The sequence below is a fragment of the Mirounga leonina genome, unplaced genomic scaffold (assembly GCF_011800145.1).
Source record: "Mirounga leonina isolate KUSES-001 unplaced genomic scaffold, KU_Mleo_1.0 Mir_109, whole genome shotgun sequence".
In the NCBI taxonomy this organism is placed as follows: Eukaryota; Metazoa; Chordata; class Mammalia; order Carnivora; family Phocidae; genus Mirounga; species Mirounga leonina.
In genome coordinates, this window is record NW_023270244.1 from 102,787 (window position 1) to 119,867 (window position 17,081).

The 17,081-nt window shown below is 35.2% G+C and overlaps 1 protein-coding gene across 2 annotated transcripts in view; it reads right to left on the reverse strand.

The window, feature by feature from the left end:
* LOC118019865 (inositol polyphosphate multikinase) overlaps nucleotides 1-17,081 on the reverse strand; it is a 44,730-nt gene that overhangs the window by 25,296 nt on the left and 2,353 nt on the right. For both annotated transcript variants that reach the window (XM_035019466.1, XM_035019458.1), the window contains exon 2: nucleotides 5,333-5,418. In XM_035019466.1, the coding sequence (XP_034875357.1) occupies nucleotides 5,333-5,418 (86 nt within the window). The remainder of the gene's footprint in view (nucleotides 1-5,332; nucleotides 5,419-17,081) is intronic.

The following is a 17,081-nucleotide window of genomic DNA, read 5'->3' on the forward strand; positions in this document are numbered from 1 at the left end:
ATATATTTATTTTATATCTGTAAGGGAGTTATGATTTTTTTTAAAGATTTTATTTATTTGACAGAGAGAGAGAGCACAAGTAGGGGGGGTAGCAGAGGGAGAGGGAGAAGCAGGCTCCCTGCTGAGCAGGAAGCCCAATGCGGGGCTCGATCTCAGGACCCTAGGATCACGACCTGAGCTGAAAGCAGATGCTTAACCAACTGAGCCACCTAGGCACTTGGGAGTTAGGATTTTACCTTTAAAAAACTATCCTTTAACTCAATGTAAGTCTAATTATTGCTCATTTAATTCCTTGATTTATAACCAGTAATAATTCTAGAAAATACTAGAAATGTTCACATATCCTGAACTAGATTCTTAGTTTTTTTCCTAGAAGAGGGCAAGAAAATATTTTTGGTTTAAAAACAACTTGTAAGGCATGTTATCCAATGAATTCTCACAATATGGTCTACCTAATTATCCAAAATCATTAAAGTTCACTAGTATAAAATGCTTATGAAATCTTAGTGTTACAATTCTATTTGTCAAGCCATATTCATGTCAAGTAGTTACACATAAAACAGAATTCTACAGAATAAACTCAAGTGTGACAGAATCTATGTGATACACTGTATTTCCCAGCTTTCACTATTGAAATGTGAGCAGAAGTGATATTTATTAGTCACTTCTAGACCAAGGTAATTAAGAGAAGGGTATACCTTATCATCCCTTTGTTCCTGGCATAACATCAGTGACGGCAGAGTGTTCATGATGACATAAGAACAGGATGGAGGAAGCAAGTATATCTCTATGTACTTGAAGTCCATGATATATTTGTAAGTAAAAAAGATAAAAGAACCAGAAGAGTATATATAAGAGGGGAACTTTCTCTTCTTACTTTAAATATTTTTTTGGGGGGGGTGATAAAAAAAAACCTTTCTAACTAGAGAAATGTAGGATAAAATATAATAAACATTTTCTTAAATGCTTAGCTGAGCTCCCAAGGAAGAGAAAAGGAAACTCATAGGGTTCTAAAATAAAGAGGGAACCAAAAGAGTTAAACTGAGCAGTGAAGTCTGGGCTTCATAAAGGTCCACTCTGAAGACTTGAACCAAAGGATCTCTGAATTTAGGGACTCAGCATAGATAAAGACAGAGTTACTATACTGAAACAGGGAGAGTAAATGAAAATCTAACTCCTGAAAAGTAAAAACACTGTCATCCTCTCCCTTCCCCTACCATTACACTCTAAAAAATGCTGGGGGCCAAATTGATCAAGAAAAAGATAGAAGCAGCAAATAAACAATTAATATTAGGAATATAAAAGAAGTCATATATAATCCAACTATATTTTATTATCACATTGACAAAAGATATTAAAAAACTGAATCAGTGGTTAAAAATATATCCCTTCCCAGGGGCACACCGGTAGCTCAGTAGGTTAAGCATCTGACTCTTAGATTCAGCTCAGGTCCTGATCTCATGCCTCATGAGATCAAGCCCTGTGTCCGGCTCCATGCTCAGCAGGAGTCTGCTTTGATAGTCTTTCCCTCTGCCCCTTCTCCTGCTCACACTTTCTCTCTCTCTCAGATAAATAAATAAATCTTAAGAAAAAAATCCTTTTCCAGGAAAGAAGGAACGAAATGAAAAAAAAAAAAGGATAGGGTAGAAGACATGAACAGACTTCTCAAAAGAAGACATACAAATGGCTAACAGACACATGAAAAAATGTTCATCATCATTAGCCATCAGGGAAATCCAAATCAAAACCACATTGAGATACCACCTTACACCAGTTAGAACGGCAAAAATTGACAAGGCAAGAAATAACAAATGTTGGAGAGGTTGTGGAGAAAGGGGAACCCTCTTACACTGTTGGTGGGAATGCAAGTTGGTACAGCCACTTTGGAAAACAGTGTGGAGGTTCCTCAAAAAATTAAAAATAGAGCTACCCTATGACCCAGCAATTGCACTACTGGGTATTTACCCCAAAGACACAGAGGTAAGAAGGGCCATATGCACCCCAATGTTCATAGCAGCAATGTCCACAATAGCCAAACTGTGGAAAGAGCCAAGATGCCCTTCAACAGACAAATGGATAAAGATGTGGCCCATATATAAAATGGAGTATTACTCAGCCATCAGAAAGAATGAATACCCAACTTTTGCATCAACATGGATGGGACTGGAAGAGATCATGTTAAGTGAAATAAGTCAAGCAGAGAAGAGTCAATTATCATATGGTTTCACTTATTTGTGGCATATAAGGAATAGCATGGAGGACATTAGGAGAAGGAAGGGAAAAATGAAGGGGGGGAATCGGAGGGGGAGACAAACCATGAGAGACTATGGATCCAAGAAACAAATTGAGGGTTTTAGAGGGGAGGGGGTGAGGGGGTGGGTTAGCCTGGTGATGGGTATTAGGGAGGGCATGTATTGCGTGGAGCACGGGGTATTATACACAAACAATGAATTATGGAACACTACATAAAAAACTAATGATGTACTGTATGGTGACTAACATAACATAATAAAAAAAGAAAAAAGGAAAGGAAAAAAGACAGACAGCTGGCTACACTGATGATTTACAGTTAAGTTCTATCAAGCCCTTAAGGAACAAATCCTTATCTGATACAAATTCTTCCACGAAATAGAAAAAGAAATGCCCCTTGGCTCATTTTATGAAGATATAAGAAACCTGATATCAAAACCAGACAAGGGAAATATGTGAAGAAAATAATAATTCAATCTCATTTTTGAGAATAGGTGGAAAAAATATTAAATAAAACACTAGCAAACAAAATTCAGTAATGCATATTATTAAAAAATTAGGGGCGCCTTGGTGGCTCAGTCATTAAGCGTCTGCCTTTGGCTCAGGTCATGATCCCAGAGTCCTGGGATCCAGCCTCACGTCGGGCTCTCTGCTCAGTGGAAAGCCTGCTTCTCCCTCTCCCACTCCCCCTGCCTGTGTTCCCTCTCTCACTGTGTCTCTCTCTGTCAAATAAATAAATAAAATCTTTAAAAAAAAAAAAAAATTAAAAGGACATGTAAAAGTAGGTTTTACTCCAAAAATGAAAGGTGATAATAGATTAGAAATCTATTATGGTATTTATATCAACAGATTAAAAGAGGAAACTCATAAAATTATTTCAACAGATACAGAAAAGGTAGCCGAAAAATATTCAATACCCATTCATGTCTTAAAAAGTTTCTTGAAATAAAAATAGAAAGGCTGCTGTGTATCTTTCCCTTTTTCCAAGAAGCTAACTTCAATCAACTGCATCAGTGGTCGTCTCTTGTCCTCCTGCCATTGTCTCTTAATGGTACAAGACAGTGGAGGGTAGGAAAAGGGTTAAGGTCAGGTTATTTACTTCTCTAATTCCCTCCTTCTCAGTTCATACCTTCTTGTAAAGTTACCTTCCCTGAGTTCTAGTTACCACTCCCTTTCTTTGCCCTTTCAGGCCCAGGGATGGTATAGCATTATCTCTTGCAGGTGGCCTTAAACTGTGACCACACCTTTGTAAACAGTCCTTTTATTAAACTGACACAGGGCACCATTTGTTTCTTGACAGAGTCTTGACTCACAAAGAAGGCAATTTCTTTAACCTGGGAAGAAGTATCTATCAAAGAAACAAGAGAGAAAGCCATACTTAAAAGGAGAAATATTAGAAGCACTTCCGTGAAATGAGAGGAAGATACCCTCCCTCCCATCATTGCTTCTATTCATCAATGAACTGGAAGTACTTGAAAGAAATATATGGATTCAAAAGGAACAACAACAACAAAATACCCTTCCAATCACAGTAGCTTTAACTGTCTACATAGGAAACAATTAGAACTGGTAGAGTTCAATAAGATAAAAGAAATACAAATATCTATTTCATTCCTGTATATTAGCAATCATTGGGAAACTTAATTCAAAAAAATATTATTTACAATAGAAACAAAAAATGAGGTACCAAGAATAAATTGAACAAATTACGTACAAGGCTTTTACAGAATATAAAATACATTCTTCAAAAAAGAGGCTATGTGTAGCAGTTAAAAGCACATATTCAAGAGCTAGACTGCATACATTCAAATCCAGGGACCATCATTAACTATTTGAATGGATCTTGATCAAATTATTTCAACTAATCATGCCTTCATATGCACATATATAAAATGAGGATAATATAGTACCTAACTCACAGGTTTTTGTGAGGATCAAACAAGTTAATACTGGAAAAGCATTTATAGTAGTACTTGTTTTTTGTTTTGGCTTGTACTTGTTGCCTCTAAAATAAGTAAATAAATCTTTAAAAGAAAAAAGAACATTATGCTAAACAAAACAAGCTAGACACGTATTATATAACTCCATTTATACAAAATATCCTGAATAGGTAAATCCATAGAAAGCAGATTAATGGTTGCCAGGGATGGCTTAATAGGTACAAGGTTTTCTTTTGTGTGATGAAAATGTTTTGTAACTAGACAGAGTTGATGGGTTGAAAACACTGTGAATGTACTAAAAAGTATTCCTAGTCATAGAGTTAATTAGATGTTAAGTATGCCCTTTCCCCCTCCCCAAATTTGGAGTTTCACAGTACACATTAGCATATTTAAGGTTCTAAAACAATCCTGTAGTAAAAATAAAAACACTTATTTAAACTCAGCACTTCTGAGAAATACAAATGGGCTCTCAGATAAGGGGTTTTTAAACTGTAGGTCAAAATCCATTAATTAAAATCATTTTAGCAGCTCAGAATAAGGATCTTTCAAAAATGAAGTAGAGGGGTGCCTGGGTGGCTCAGTCGTTAAGCGTCTGCCTTCAGCTCAGGTCATGATCCCGGGGTCCTGGGATCAAGCCCTGCATCAGGCTCCCTGCTCTGCGGGAGGCCTGCTTCTCCCTCTCCCACTCCCCTAGCTTGTGTTCCCTCTCTTGCTGTGTCTCTGTCAAATAAATAATAATAATAATAAAAAAAATGAAGTAGAGTAGCGGCACCTGGATGGCTCAGTCAGTTGGGCTGCTAACTCTTGATTTCAGCTTAGGTCGTGATCTCAGGGTCATGATGGAGCCCCACGTTGGGCTCCTCACTCAGCACGGGAGTCTGTTAGAGATCCTCTCCCTCTGCCCTTCCCCCTCCCCCTGCTCATGTGCACGTGCTCTCTAAAATAAATAAAATTTTAAAAATGAAGTACAGTGGGAAAATACTAGACTGTATCAATAAAGATAAGCATTGTATTTCATAAAGCTTTTGTTTCAGTCACATAAACAATACACCAGGACATGCTGTCAAATGTATTTCTTACCTACTCATCAGAAACTATGAAAAACTCTTTGAATACAATGAAACAAATCTTACCTTACTTACCATATTATAGAATTCCAGCTCCCTTGGACCCCTTGGAGGTGGCTGTAACTGTTTCAAAACTGTGCCATCTGGATGTTGCAGGATACCTACAAAACAAAAATCAGCTATTTTTTAATGCGTTGATAATAGTATACCTTGCATCACAGGGTTAGATGTGTTCCTAAAGTTACAGATAAACCACTTTCATAAAAATTTTAACATTTAACCAATACATTTCAGTGCTTGTTATACACAAAGCACCAGAAAACAAATCCTGAAGTGTGGTTTTATTGTCTCAAACTACTATTCCCCTTAGAGCCCGCTCAGACTTTCTAATAAATTTAGAATGTATTTCTAAATTTTATAGAAATTCTTCAGTAATGGTCTTCAGGGAGAAAGTAATTTATAGTTAAACAAGAAGTTAAAAGCAGTAGTGTAAACTGAATCCACTCTTGTAAACAGAAAAAAACATACATGTTAAAAGTGGTATTATATGGACTTCCTATTTTGTAACTTTTTTATAAGTTTCTCTCATTTATCACAAGAAAGCAACTATAAAATTTTTCCTGGTTCAAATGCATAGCCACTGGGAAAAGTGGGGACTGAAATCAGACACCAAGCCTGAAGCAGGAAGGGGCAACTTCTCATAATCAGCCCACTCAAAGGAGGAGCCTTTTCCTAAAGCCATCACATATGTACTACCACTGGCTGTGTCCCTACACCATGAAGACTGATTACCAAATTTATATGCTAAAACCTTAAATTTTCAAATACTGAGATTTCACAAAATCATGTGTTAGAACACAATAGGACTCAAATAAGTATCATAAGGAGAAAAGAGAATAGGTCAGAAAAAATTTCTGGACTTCTACTTTCACCTAAGATACAGAAACCTAAAAACCCCATCCTAAGACTCAGGGTCATAGGGCCTACCTAATATTGAAGCTGGACCAAGACAACAAGAAACACCTCCTACAGCCTTGCATCAGGCTAGTAATCACCAAGTAATAAGCAACAGTAATCTACATTTGGAGAAAAGGCATGAACATGGAGAAAAACTATCTCTGAAGCATGAGTGCACGAGGAAGACATAAAGCAGAGGGTTAAACAGGAATGTTGAGAAAAATCCTCTGGCAAATCAACCCCACTCTAAACAAAAGATTACAGAAGAAAAATTTCAAGCCTGTGGTGCACTGAAGGTGTTATTAGTCTGCTCCAGCTTCCATAACAAAATACTGTAGACTAAGTGGCTTAAATAACAAAAATTTATTTTCTCACAATTCTAGAAGTTAGAAGTCACAGATCAAGATGACAGCCTGTTCATATTCAGCTCCTGGTGCAAGTTTTCTTCCGGGCTTGTAGACAGCTGCCTTCTCATTTTGTCCACACATGGTGGAGACAGTGAAAGAGAAAAGATATTCTCTCATGTCTCATATTTTATAAGGACACTTATCCTTTTGGATCAGGCCCACCCTTATGCCCTCATTAATCTTAATTACTTCCATAAAGACCCTCTCCAAATACAATCATATTGAAGGTTGTTCTTTCAGTGTATGAATTTGGGGCAACACAACATACAGTTTGTAACAGAAAGTAAGTATAACAACAAAATTCAAACCTGGCTCTATTCCTGACTAGATTGGCTCAATCACCAACACTAACTGCCTAGCAGAAGAGTGCATTCATTTTGGTCATAAATACTGTTTGCCTTCAGTCTCACATGTGATGTCCCCAGAATTTAATAAAAAATTACAAGACATATGAAAAGGCAAGGGAAAAAAACACTACCAAAAGAAGATGCAACATACAGAACAGTTTCAGAGATGACACAAATGTCAAAATTATCAAAGGAACTTAAAATAACCACAACTAACATGTTAAAGATTATAATAGAAAAGGTAAATAACATACAAGCAATGATGGGGAATTTTAGCACAGAAATTATAAGGGTCAAACGGAATGTTAGAAGTGAAAAAGGGAGTGGCACCTGGGTGGCTTAGTCCGTTAAGTGTTTGCCTTCCGCTCAGGTCATGATCCCAGGGTCCTGGGATCCAGTCCCACATCAGGCTCCCTGCTCAGTGGGGAGTCTGCTCCCCTCTCTCCCTCTGCCCCTCCCCCGGCTTGTGCTCTGTCCTCTCTTGCTCACTCTCTCTAATAAATAAATAAATTAAATTTTAAAAAAAGAAATGAAAAAGAAAGTTAAGAGACAAAAACATGCTTTCTATGGGCTCATCAGTAGACAAAATATAGAAGAGGAAGGAATCAGGGAATTTGATGACAGGTCAACAGAAATTACCCAAACTGAAACACAAACAGGAAAAAAAAAAAAAAGAGTGGAAAAAATTAGAAGAGAGCATCTAAGATCTGTGGAATAATATCAAACAGTTTAAGATAACTATTAGAATCCTAGAAAAAATAAAAGGCACACTCATGTTCACTGCAGCCATTATTCACAATAGCTAATAAGTGGAAGTAACCTAAATGTCCATCAACAGATGAAAGATTAAAAAAATGTAGTATATACATATAATGGAATATTTTTCAGCCTTAAAAAAAATTCTTCATTCGGAACCTTGAGGGCATATGTTACGTGAAATGAGACAGTCACAGAAGTACAAATACTGCATGATTCCACTTATATAAGGTATCTAAAGTAGTCAAACTCTTAGAAACAGCAATTACAATGCTGGTTTCCAGGTCCTACAGGGAGGGAGAGGGGGATTTGTTGTTCAAGAAATATAGAGTTTCACTTTTGCAAGATGAAAAAGTTCTAAGAGATACGTTGCACAAAAATGTTTGTATAGTTAACACTACTACAAAGTATACTTAAAATGATTACTATGGTAAATTTAATGTTGTGTGTTTTACCACAATGAAAAAATTATGTAGTTAGTGGGACTACAACTATGTAAAATAAATCATGTTAAAATTTCTATCTGTGGTTTGAACATTCTAGGTAATTTTTACTTCTTTTGTAACTTTGTCCAGAAGTTTCTATGATAAACACACTGCTTTTACTATTAGAAAAAATATATGACATGAGAAATTCAAATATGTTAAAATGATTACATATTCTATATAATCTCAATTATATAAACAAGTTATTGAAAAAGATGAAGGGAAAAAAATTTTAAATGACAGAAAGGGTAGGAGGAAATACTTGACAACACAATATCTAAAATGTTCTAAAACTAATGAAAAACCTAAAAACACAGAGCCAGGGAATTCTAAATAGGATAGAAAATACAAACTCCTAGACATTTTAAATATAAAGACACAGATGAGTTAAAAATAAAAGGATGGGAAAAAAGACTACACTAGCAAGTACCATTCATAAGAAAGTTAACATATTATCATATATCAGACTATGTTAATAATAGACATAGAACTCAAGAAAAAGGAATGTTATCTTACGTAAAAAGGGACATTTCATAATGATGAGTCAATTCATTTAGACACAACAATCCTAAATGTGTGTACCTAATAAGAACTGCAAAATACATGAAATAAAAACTGACAGAACTGAGAAGATAGACAAACCCGCACTCTCTCAATAATTGATAAAACAAGCATACAAAACATTAATAGTGACACATACAACCAAACAACAGTATCAAACAACTTAACCACACTGACACTTACAGAATGCTCTAACAGAATATACATTTTTTCATGTACAAATGGAACATTTACCAAGATTGACCATGTACTGAATAAATTTAAAAGGATTGAATATTCTCTGCCCATAATGGAAATAACAAGATATTTGGGAAAATACCAAATAGATGAGAAGTAAACACACTTGTAATTAATCCATGGATCAAAATTCACAAGGGAAATTAAAAAATAGTTTTAACTAAATGATAATGAAAACTAACATAACAAAATTTGTGAAATGCACCTGAAGTACTGCTTAGTACTTACAGGAAAATGAGTAGTTTTAAATGCTTGTATTAGAAAAAAGAAAAAAAAAAAAAAGGTTCTAACTTATGATGCTAGGAAAAAGTAATATATTAACCCAAAATAAGTGGAAAGACAGGAACGAATAAAAACAAAAACAGTAAGAATGGACACCAGAAAAAAAAAAAAATCAATGAAAAAGATTCTCTGAGATCAATAAAACTGATAAAACTCCAGCTAGATGGATCAAGAAAAAAAATAAATTCATTATTAAGAATAAATGAAAGATGGGATATCCCTATAAATGCTATAATAAGCATTAAAGGCATAAGACAATTATGAACTTCATACCAATAAATCCAACTTAAATAAAACGAATACATTCCTTTACACATAAATTATTAAAACACAAGAAGTAGAAAATCTGAGTTGCCCTATGTCCATGAAGAACACTAAATTCATAATTTTAAATATCTTGAGATAATTGTAGACCAAAATGGGTTCAATAGTAAATTCTATGAAACATTTACAGAAAAAGGTACCAGCACTCTTACCAAATTTTTTCAGAAAACAGGAAAGTGGGTAACATTTCCCCACTAATTTTATGAAACCAGCATATTTTTTTAAAAACCCCAACAAAGACTTAAACAAAAATTATAGACAATTATCTCAAATGAACATAGTCATAAAAATATTTAATGAAACATCAGTAAACCTAATCCAGCAATATATACAGGATAATTTATCATGACCATGGGGACTAATTCCAGGAATGCAAAGTTGGTTTAAATATTTCAATATGAGTAAATATATTGATGTTTTGGGTAAGACAGAATTCTCAATGAGAAAGAAGAGATATATAAATATAGAACAGGGGAAGGTAAAGAACAACCCTGTGGTATTAGGTTTAAATTATAGGTATAAGTATGAACCCAACTTTTAAAAAATGTGAAATTCTGTATTTTTTTTTTTAGATTTTATTTATTTCTCAGAGAGATAGAGAGAGCACAAGCAGGGGGAGCGGCAGGCAGAGGAAGAGGGAGAAGCAGGCTCCCCACTGAGCAGGGAGCCCGATGTGGGACTCGATCCCAGGACCCTGAGATCATGACCTGAGCCTAAGGTAGACACTTAACCAACTGAGCCACCCAGGTGTCCCTGAAATTACAGATTTCTTAGTCTAATCTGCTGAAAGGACAAACAGCAACCACACCCAAGGAGCAATGAGTATACCTGGTGCCCATACTTTGGTTTTTAAATACCATTTATCCCTAAAGGAACCAGGTTCTTGAAGAAAAATAAGCTTGTTCCAGGGCTGGAACAGAGAAAGTACAAGATAAACACAGAACATCTTTTTATGCTGAAACTGAGAAAACGCTTTAAAAGAAAAATGGGAAATGCTGAAAAGATCAAGGAGCCAGCTTAAAGAAGCTCCCACTGCCCAAATTTGGGACAATCTGAGCATCAAAATAAGCAGTAACAATAATGGGTAAGATCCATCAACTGAAGTCTTCAAAATCCTTATGATGAAAGAAAGCAAGAGAGAGAAGGGAAACCTACAATTCCCTAAAGTAGAATGCCAACTAACAAATTTAACAGGAATGACAGAGTTAGAAATCAGTAGTTTCAATTCATAGAGTGAACTGAACTACCATTTTGCAACTACCATAGTAGTAGGTTGGTCAAATACTGTCAATGGATGTTTGTAATGCTGGGTGAAAACTCTGATGAGGAACAGGATTTTAACAGTGTCAAATAGTCTCTTTATTCCTCTCAAATTACTTAATTATAATAGGAAAAATGAAAACTTTACAGTGGAAAACTTGGAACGTATCACCTAACCAGGTGATCAAAGTCATGTAACCAGTAATGCAACGGACATCCTGTGCTTAATGATATGATGCTTCAAGAACACAATACAACGCACATAGTATTCTGACCAAAAATGCATTAATCTGAATCTAATCATAGGAATCTGACAAATATAAAAGATATTCTAAAAAAGCCATGCTTATACTCTTCAAATATTTCATAGTTATGAAATATAAAGAAAAAAATGAAAAACTGCTCCAAATGACAGGTAACTAAAGAGTCCTAATAACTAAATGCAGTGTGCAGTCTTGGATGGGGGGGGGGTATTGCTATGAAGGATATTACAGAAAAAAATAACAAAAGCCTAATGTTAAATATTCTCAATTTGATCATTTTACCATGGTTAGGTAAGAAAATATTCTCATTGGAGCGCCTGGGTGGCTCAGTCGTTAAGTGTCTGCCTTCGGCTCAGGTCATGGTCCCGGGGTCCTGGGATCGAGCCCCGCATCAGGCTCCCTGCTCTGCGGGGAGCCTGCTTCTCCCTCTCCCACTCCCCCTGCTTGTGTTCCCTCATTCGCTGTGTCTCTCTCTGTCAAATAAATAAATAAAATCTTTAAAAAAAAAGAAAATGTTCTCATTTTTAGGAGTTACTTAATTATTTAGAGGAAAAGGGGTCAGGATATCTGCAATTTAATCTTAAGTGGTTCTGCAAAATCATTATCAAGTATAGAGAGTGATAAAGCAAATGTGGCAAAATATTAATAACAGGTAAACCTGGGTGAATGGTGTACATTAGTTGATTATACTATTCTTGCAACTTATAAGTTTGAAATTTTTCCAAAATAAAATAAAAATTCTTTAAAAAAAGGCAGTACAATTTACAGTAGCATCAAATACTTAGGGAAAATCTAGTGATTGCTGTGTAAGATCTCTACACTGAAAACTATGACTAAGAGAAATTTAAGAAGGCCTAAATAAATGGAAAGATCTACTAGGTTCATGTATTGGAAGACACAAGTATTATAGAGAAATCAATTTTCACCAAAGCACCCCATAGACTCAAAGCAGACACAAAAATCTTAATTTTCTTGGGAAAAATTACAAGTTGATTTAAAATCTATATGGAAATGCAAAGGACCAGAAATCATCTCAAAAAAGAAAACAGGATGCTTACATTACCATACATCAAGATTCAAGTCCTCACTGAATTAAGACAATGAGATATTACTGCTATGATAAACAAATCAATGAAAATAAATACAAGTCCAAAAGCAAATCCAGAAAACTGAAAAAACTGGGGTATATATGCACATTGGAGTACAACTGAGCTGTTAAAAAGGATGAGGAAGCACTCTATGAATTGAAACCACTGATTTCTTTTTTTTTTTTATTCTTATGTTAATCCCCATACATTACATCATTAGTTTTAGATGAAGTGTTCCATGATTCATTGTTTGTGCATAACACCCAGGGCTCCATGCAGAATGTGCCCTCCTCAATACTCACCACCAGGCTAACCCATCCTCCCCCCCCCCCAGAACCCTGTTTGTTTTTCAGAGTCCATCGTCTCTCATGGTTCGTCTACCCCTCCGATTTCCCCCGCTTCATTCTTCCCCTCCTGCTACCTTCTTCTTCTTATTATTTTTCTTAACATATATTGCATTATTTGTTTCAGAGGTACAGATCTGAGATTCAACAGTCTTGCACAATTCACAGCGCTTACCAGAGCACATACCCTCCCCAGTGTCTATCACCCAGTCACCCCATCCCTCCCACCCCACCCCCCACTCCAGCAACCCTCAGTTTGTTTCCTACAATTAAGAATTCCTCATATCAGTGAGATCATATGATACATGTCTTTCTCTGTTTGACTTATTTCACTCAACATAATACCCTCCAGTTCCATTCACGTCGTTGCAAATGGCAAGATCTCATTCCTTTTGATGGCTGCATAATATTCCATTGTATATATATACCACCTCTTCTTTATCCATTCATCTGTCGATGGACATCTTGGCTCTTTCCACAGTTTGGCTATTGTGGACATTGCTGCTATAAACATCGGGGTGCACGTACCCCTTCGGATCCCTACTTTTGTATCTTTGGGGTAAATACCCAGTAGTGCAATTGCTGGATCATAGGGTAGCTCTATTTTCAACTTTTTGAGGAACCTCCATACAGTTTTCCAGAGTGGCTGCACCAGCTTGCATTCCCACCAACAGTGTAGGAGGGTTCCCCTTTCTGTGCATCCCCGCCAACATCTGTCGTTTCCTGACTTGTTAATTTTAGCCATTCTGACTGGTGTGAGGTGGTATCTCATTGAGGTTTTGATTTGGATTTCCCTGATGCCGAGCGATATTGAGCACTTTTTCATGTGTCTGTTGGCCATTTGGATGTCTTCTTTGGAAAAATGTCTGTTCATGTCTTCTGCCCATTTCTTGATTGGATTCTTTGTTCTTCGGGTGTTGAGTTTGATGAGTTCTTTATAGATTTTGGATACTAGCCCTTTATCTGATATGTCATTTGCAAATATCTTCTCCCATTCTGTTGGCTGTCTTTTGGTTTTGTTGACTGTTTCCTTTGCTTTGCAAAAGCTTTTCATCTTGATGAAGTCCCAATAGTTCATTTTTGCCCTTGCTTCCCTTGCCTTTGGTGATGTTTCTAGGAAGAAGTTGCTTCGGCTGAGGTCAAAGAGGTTGCTGCCTGTGTTCTCCTTTAGGATTTTGATGGACTCCTGTCTCTAAGATATATTAAGTTTAAAATGTGAAGTGCAAAACAGTATATATAGCATACTACTTTTTGTGTTAGAAAGAAAGAAAAATTTGAAAATTTATTTAGATCTGCTTATTTTTGCAACAAGTAACTTAGCAAGGAAAAATCAGAAAACAATGAAATTGGTTACCTACAGGGGATGTTGAGAAATGGGTGAAGTGACAGAGAATGGCATGACACTTCGATACACCTCTCTGTAAAGTTTTGAGTTTTGGAAGCATGTTAATTTTATAAGCATTCAAAAATATATAATTAAATAAAAATGAAGGGAGGGAACTGAACTTAAACACAAATGAATCCAACTGCTTTTCAAATAAATAATATTACCTTAGAGAAGAGGGGGTAAAAATAACCAAACCAAACCAAACCAACCAAAATCCAAAAAACCGTAATCCAATAGCTTTTGAAGAGTTCCCAACCACATACCCTTAGTATAAGGGAATCTCTCTTGAATTCTTTATTCTAGGTTTGTTTTCTGCAGTAGCACGGGTATAGAAATTCTGAAAATTACAGGAACAAGCAAAACAAACAAGCAAACCAAAAAACCCACACACACAAAAAACATTAACAATGTTGGGAGCCAGGGTTCTCACTGAGGTAGACGGGAAATACAAATTTAGAATCAGGAAAGGAAAGGAAAGGAAGAACTCTGTGGTGCTGGAATGAAATCGGAAATATCAGTATGAAATTATGATTTCTAAATATTTATACATTCTTCTCAGTTATGTTCTTTGAAAAGGCCAGGAAGCAATAACACTCCAATGGTAATAAGCACATCTAGCACCCAGATCTTGGTTTCAAAATACCATTTTCCACTGAAAATGAACCAGGGCTTCTGGGAGCAATTGCTGGTTTAGAATTGGGAAAGGAAAGCATAAGTCTAAAATAACTTGTGACAGAAAGGAAGGAAGTGTTCCCACTCACCAAATCTGGGACAATTTGAACACCAAAATAAATATGTTCTATAATGGGTCATAACACTTTATAAAATAAGAATCCATGGGTCCAAACTATAAATAAAAAAGGAAATATATAGGAGTAAAGGGAGGGCTATTTCTTAGAATGCTGACTGTTAAATAGAGGTAGTGATAGAACTGGGGAGAAAAATCACAATTTTTCAACTTTCAGAGTAAAGACTGCTTCAGGCAAAAATTATCAATAGATGCCAAATCTAGGGGTAAAGTGTGATGAGGATCTGGATATATCCATGATCTCAGAGTGTCTCTCCACAAACAGCTTATTAGTTGCAAAGTGAAAAATATTAACTACATACTGGAGAAGCCAGGCCACAACTGGACCAGATGATCAAAATTAATTATCACTAATAATGGGCAGAAGGACACTGTAGGCCTCCAGATGTGATACCTTGAGGAGAACACACTTGTGTAATAATCCAGTCAGAAATGCATCACCCGAATCTTACCATAACAACCCATCAGAAATCCAAATTAAAGAATATTTCATAAAATAACTAGCCTGTACTCTTAAAAAATGACAATGTCATAGAAGATAAAGGCTGAGGAGCTGTTACAAATTAAAGGATTCTAAGAGACATGACAACTAAATGCAATAAATGATCCTGAACTAAATCCTGGACTGAGAAAAACAAATATGACAAAAGCCATTATCGGAATAGCTGACAAAATTAGAATATGGATTATAGATTAGATAAAAGCATTGTATCACTGTTAAATTTCCTATATTTGATAAATGTGCCATAGTTACAGAAATACACACTGACGTATTACTGTGTAAAGGGACAAGATATATGCAACCTATCCTCAAATAGTTCCCCCCAAATAAATAATATGCATAGAGAAAGAAATTCCACAAAATGTTAAGTTCTCTGTATTGCCCTTGCAACTTTTCTGTAAGTCTGAAATTATTTTAACTCAATTAGTTTCAGAACATATTTAATAAAATAGACCACAGCCAAAATAGACAACACCAGTTTATATCCTTCTTTTACCCAGACTACCTCATTTCTATATCCTTAGTTAGATCAGGAAACACACACCAGATTCCAACTATTTGTTTGAAACTTAAGGAATCTTGAAAGAAATTAATGGTACATGTTAAATAATAAAACAAAAAAAGGATTTCATGCTAACTTTGGTGAGCTTTGGGAATTTAAATTGACAGCAACCACACTTTTGTGAAACCTCCCTATAGAAAATGTTGCACAATGTGTAAGGTATACTATAATGTAAAAAAATGTTTAATACATTATTTATAATAGCAAAAAAATAGTGAAAATATAAAAATCTACCACTAGAGGAACAGTTAAATTGTGACAGATTCACACTATGGAATACAACAGTTTTTTAAAAAATGAAGTGTATTGTGAATACAAAAATATGGATATACTACATAATATAGATTGAAAACAAAAAGTTGCTGATATACCTATTTGTACAAAAAATTAGAGTTCTGTTATATGTGCCCAGAAACAAAAACCTGAGAGGATGCACCAGGAATAGTTACCAGTGACTATCTTTGGGAGAGGGAGAGTAGGTGGATGGGTACTATTATACTGTTTGAATTTTTTTCCTAAAAGATTAGGTACTACTTTTACAATTTAAAAAAAAAAACCAAACTTTGTATTCTTAGAACTAAAACTGAAATCATATTTCAGTGAAGAAAACAAAATATAACACTCATAGCAGAATATTCTTATTACTCAACTATAACAAGATCTATTTTTATGTTCAAGCACCTTTGTGCAATTGGTTCCATGTTTTTAATTTTTAATTTAACAAAGCCAACAACTCCTTTTTGGAAACAGGTATGATAGATATCAATCCGAAATTGAAAAATTCTTACTTAATGACAGTAAGAAAAATTTTAAAAAGCACAACAAATAACCACACAATGTCTCTAAGAAAATTTATTCTGAGAATTTCAGTTGACAGCCAAACCAAAGTATATTCTACATAATGTACTTTACAACTGTAAGTGATTTATGATAGACATAATAAATTTCTGAACTTTGAATTACTGACCATCTTGTTATCCATTTCATGAATAGGTAAGATTATCATCATTCAGGTGTCCTTTCATTAACAATATATGCTAGGTTGTGTAAATAACTATGAATTAAATTCAACAAAATATGTATTAGGTTGCTAGCACAATATGTTTGAGGAATTGTGCAGTAGTGATACAAAGACAATCCCTAGTCAAGAGTATTTTACAAAATTTTTTTAAAAAGCTTATTTTAAATTGAATGCAATAATAAATAAAATTAAGGACTTTGTTTAGAATCTCAACTACTCCTTCAATTAGGTAA